This window comes from Juglans microcarpa x Juglans regia, chromosome 7S (genome assembly GCF_004785595.1).
Source record: "Juglans microcarpa x Juglans regia isolate MS1-56 chromosome 7S, Jm3101_v1.0, whole genome shotgun sequence".
Taxonomy (NCBI): domain Eukaryota; kingdom Viridiplantae; phylum Streptophyta; class Magnoliopsida; order Fagales; family Juglandaceae; genus Juglans; species Juglans microcarpa x Juglans regia.
In genome coordinates, this window is record NC_054607.1 from 16,758,957 (window position 1) to 16,763,645 (window position 4,689).

At 38.9% G+C, this 4,689-nt stretch overlaps 1 protein-coding gene across 3 annotated transcripts; it reads right to left on the reverse strand.

The window, feature by feature from the left end:
• Positions 1 to 1,499: 1,499 nt before the first annotated feature.
• LOC121241704 (pentatricopeptide repeat-containing protein At5g66520-like) lies at positions 1,500 to 4,401 on the reverse strand. Of its 3 annotated transcripts, none has more exons than XM_041139593.1 (2): positions 2,317 to 4,401; positions 1,500 to 1,825 (listed from the first exon to the last, which is right to left on the reverse strand). In XM_041139593.1, the coding sequence occupies exon 1, from the start codon at positions 4,367 to 4,369 to the stop codon at positions 2,618 to 2,620; it is 1,752 nt and encodes a 583-aa protein (XP_040995527.1). In that variant the 5' UTR covers positions 4,370 to 4,401; the 3' UTR covers positions 1,500 to 1,825; positions 2,317 to 2,617. The 3 variants fall into 3 exon arrangements, with proteins under 3 accessions (XP_040995527.1, XP_040995526.1, XP_040995525.1); XM_041139592.1 differs by having other exon boundaries at positions 1,500 to 1,833; XM_041139591.1 differs by having other exon boundaries at positions 1,500 to 1,836.
• Positions 4,402 to 4,689: the final 288 nt, after the last annotated feature.

A 4,689-nucleotide genomic window follows, 5' to 3' on the forward strand; every position in this document is an offset into this window, starting at 1 on the left:
TCTCCATTTTTCTAAAATGTTAAGGAATCTGGATGGGAGACATGCATACTGATTTTTCTATGTCTCATACATTGCATATTTATCATTCTTCATGGTTAATTTATCTTTGTGCACGTTTGTTGTTTAACTTACTAAGATTTCGAGTGAATCTCACCCCTTGTGGGACCACTATCATTCCACTAAGTTGTGTAAGGACTGGAGGAGGACAAGCTAGATGGAGCGCTGGATCCAATTGATTGAGGAGGAGCCGAACCTTGAGAGGAGATTGGATTTAATCCTAATGTTTATAGCCCAAATCCTTCATGCATTAGAACACATGAAGGAGATGATTTGACTTTAGATTATGCTTCATTTGGTACTTTGAACTTGGTGATCATTAATAAATTGGAATATTTTTAGTTATTCTGGCATAAGTTATACTTTCACCTTTATTTCCGTTGTAATTATTGTTTACTACTAGTTGCATACTAGGATGCATTGCATAATAACTGTCATATACGGGGATATGTAACCTTGTGTTGCATGTCTCGACACTCTAAGTCTTCCTTCCATCCCAAAAGGAGGTTAGGGGCGTCACATAAGACCTATTGCAGTGATTGCACACTGGTGCCCTGCCTCCTAAGCCTACTCCGTGAATAACTGGTGGGTATACCCCTGTCCTTATTACAAACTTTTGGGGCGACCATGAACCGTTTCCTTCTCCCGTGAATGTTCTCTATTTCTGACTTGTCGTAACAACCATTAGATTGTGATGTTCGCACTTTGCAAATAAGGCCACATTCACCAACCTCTGAAAGTCTCATATTTCTAGACAAGCTACTTGGGTACATATGCACGATTGTAATCCATCCTAAAACCACTCTACACGCATCTCTTTCGTAGGAATGAGATGAGGGGCAAACCATCCCAACTCCATAAACTTGGCAGCATAGTACTAAACTGTCATACTGTTATGGATCAAATTAGCAAAGTCTTTTGATTTCTGCTGTCTCACTATAGCAGGAAAATACCAATCGTCAAATTCCTTATTAAATCTCTCCTAAGTAATGGCTTCTATGGATCCCAATTCCATAACCAATTGTCTCTTGGCACTCCACCAAATTGCTACCTCTCCTTAGAACAAGTAACTCACATACAACACCTTCTAATTCACTGTACAATTGCACATCTCAAAAGTTTGTTCGATATCCTAATCCACCTTTCCACCTTCGTTGGCCCTTCATTTATGAAGAAACCCAAATACTGACAAGCCAAGAATCGCTTGTAAGTACAACCTTGCTACTCCACACGCGGGTGGTAAACTTGATGTATCTTCATTTCTTGTTGGAAAAACTCTTGTTGTCATTGGAAAAACTCGATAATGTACCCAGAGAGGGTCTTCGGTGCCAAGGATGCCAGCCGATCGACAACATCCCATTCTTTACTTGGGGAACAACATGTGTTCAAATAAAAAGCACCTGTTAAGCGTAATAAATTGAAGCGAAATATGTAAAGGGTTAGTCAAAGAATAATGCTAAATGTACTAGAGATGTGAACAATTTAAAACCTCGATTAAAAGTAATATCTATATATCATTATCACTTATTCCTGAATAATATTATACACTGTCATAAGCTTATCATTTACATCAAAACATAACAAACTATACATAGTCCGTCGCCTAACTAAAATAAACATCTTATAATACAGAAAATGCTAATCACAAATAGGCCTCTATAACTACTCCTCGGGCTGGCTGGTCTTTCTTCCTTGGGAAAAACTGTCTGGGAGAAATCTGCACCAAGATCTACAACTTTGATGAACGAAACCGTAAATGGGACCACCACTGTGAGACTTCTAAGAAATTTCAGTAGATTAAAACTCATGATAGTACTAATAATAAGAGACAATAGAAATAAATATGCATCCACTATTTCATGTAAATAAAGCCGAGAACACATATATATGCATATCGAGGAATCATCATCCGAGCAAAAACACAAATATTCTTAGTCATGACGAGGAATTACCTTATGAACAATTCACAAGTACATAAGCATGGCGATAAATCACCCTCTGAGCAAATCATATATATGAATAGTCATTATCAGAGTGAGGTATCACTTTCCTACAAAAAATTCACCGGTCAACGTGTGAACTCATTCACCAAAAACAACTAATGGGGAACCCACCAACCAATTTGACTCAGGGAATCGGTGTACCCAGTCAACACATAACAAAGGACATCACACATGATCAACTTGGGGACTCTCTCTACCAGTGTTATCAAGGCAACTGTGCTTCTCTCTATTAACTTATAATACATGCATTACTTACTATCCTTCATACACAAAAAATTCAAGGCAGCTGTGCTTCTCTCTTCATGTGACCCATCTTTCAAGAGCTAAGAATCTACAGATGAGAGATCAGCAGTAAAAGCATCAGGGCATTCCCCAGTGATGGGTTCTTCAATTACTATGACTCAATGGTTTTGAATGTCTGAAACGAAAATCAAGCAATATTTTGAGAGCAACTCCATAGATTTCAAAAATATGAATACAGGAAACTTCCAAACTCCAGCATGTAGAGATAATGTAGGATGTAGATTGTGCAAGAGGTCAAAACGAAATTATTTTCCTTATTCCTCAGCGTCCAAAAACCTCTCCATTAAATCTAGTTTGTAGCCTTTCTGCTGTGCTTGTCTGGTGATCTGACTAAGCATCTCATATATTAAAGGTGCATGCTTATGGTCCCTGTCACCTGCAACAAAATCATGCACGACTCCATTAATTTGGACCCAACTTCGGCCTGAAGGCTTTCTTACACCGATCTCAACCATCTTCTGTCTCACACCAAGAACATCTTGCCACCTTTTAGCGGTTGCATAAACATTTGACAAGAGTACAAGATACCCTGCAGCTTGCTCGGGGTCTAGTCCAACTGCCAGTTTCTGTGCAACATGGGAAGCAAGGGCAGCATTCTTGTGAATTCTACAACCACCAAGGAGAGCACCCCAAACTGTATCATTTGGCCTAATGGGCATACTCTCAACTAGCCTGTATGCTTCATCTAGGAAACCAGCACGGCTTAGGAGATCCACCATGCACCCATAGTGCTCAATTTTTGGGCTGATTCCCCAAGTTTTATTCATATGCTCAAAGAGATGGCGGCCTTCATTAACAAGTCCAGCATGGCTGCAGGCACACAGAACCCCGATGAAGGTTATTTCATCAGGTCTTACTTGATTTGCTCCCAATCTTAGCATGGACCAAAAGACATCAAGAGCTTCTTCTCCACATCCCTGCTTTGCCAAACCCGTGATGATGCTAGTCCAAGAAACATTGCTTTTACACGGCATTATGTTGAACAATTTATAAGCTTCATCAATCACACCACAGCTAGCATACATGTGTATGAGTGCATTGTTTAAAGACACTGACAACGTCTGGTTCCTAGCACTGATTCTCTCTTCAATGTACCAATGAATCTGCTTTCCCAAATTCAAATCTCCTAATTTGGCACATGCTGATAACACTGCAACCAATGCAACCTGATCCACTTCCACATGAGCCCTCCTCATCTCACCAAACAAAGACAAAGCTTGTTTATACCTACCATTCCGAGCACATCCTGAAATTATGGTTGTCCAAGATACAACATTCCTATCAGGCATATCATCAAATATTCTCCACGCCCCATCAATGTCCCCACACCTGATATACCCTGCAAGCAAGGAATTCCAACTCACAACACTTCTATCACTCATTTCCTCAAACACGCGCCGTGAATGCCAGACATCATTTACTCCACCCACAGCATACAAATTAATCAAATTCGTCTGGACAAACACATTTGAGCAATACCCATTTGCCAAAACCCTGCCATGCACTTGCTCCCCTTCTCTCAACAACTCCGCTCTCGCGCAAGCACTCAAAAGATACGAATATGTAAACCCATCCGGCTCAGCCTCCGCTGCGACCATTCTATTGTACAACTCGATGGATTTTCTTGGAGTTTGACTCTGAGCATGCCCTCTGATCATCTGATTCCAAACAGTGGCACTAGGTTTTTCAATACCTTCAAAAACTCTTAAGGCATGCTTGAGATAACCAGAAGCAACATAGAAGGATAATAGCTTGACAAGGATATAATTCTTCTGGGTAAAACCGTTAATGACTATTTGGGCATGGATTTGGCAGAGCTTTTTGAGGGTACTGCAGCACTCTAGCAGAGAGAAGAGGTTCTGTTGTATAGCTCTGGAGTTTCTTGTTGGAGTGAAGGGAATCGATTCTTTCACTAACATTGAAAAAAATATTCGAGGATGAGGAGGAGAAAGAAACAGTAAATCATATTGGTATACATATTCATACGTGCCTACATACATAAACATATATAGAGAGAGAGTTGGGAGTGCTTAACTGTCCTGTCGAGGCAATAATCTTTGAAGAAAAATGTTACATTATCAACTCAACTTGTCCAATCTCATGTATTTTAATTTTTTTTTTTAATTCTATTTATAATCCACTTAAAGATTATATGTGCAGATTCTTTATAATAATAAAAAAATCATTTTAGGAGAGATATTTTTATAATTTCAAAAAATTTTAAAAATAAAATTCTCTAAACTTGTATTGCAATCCTTAAATGGAGACCGTACGTAATATTGCTTTTAATTTTTTAAAATTTGTTTCTTTACTTAATAATTAAAAA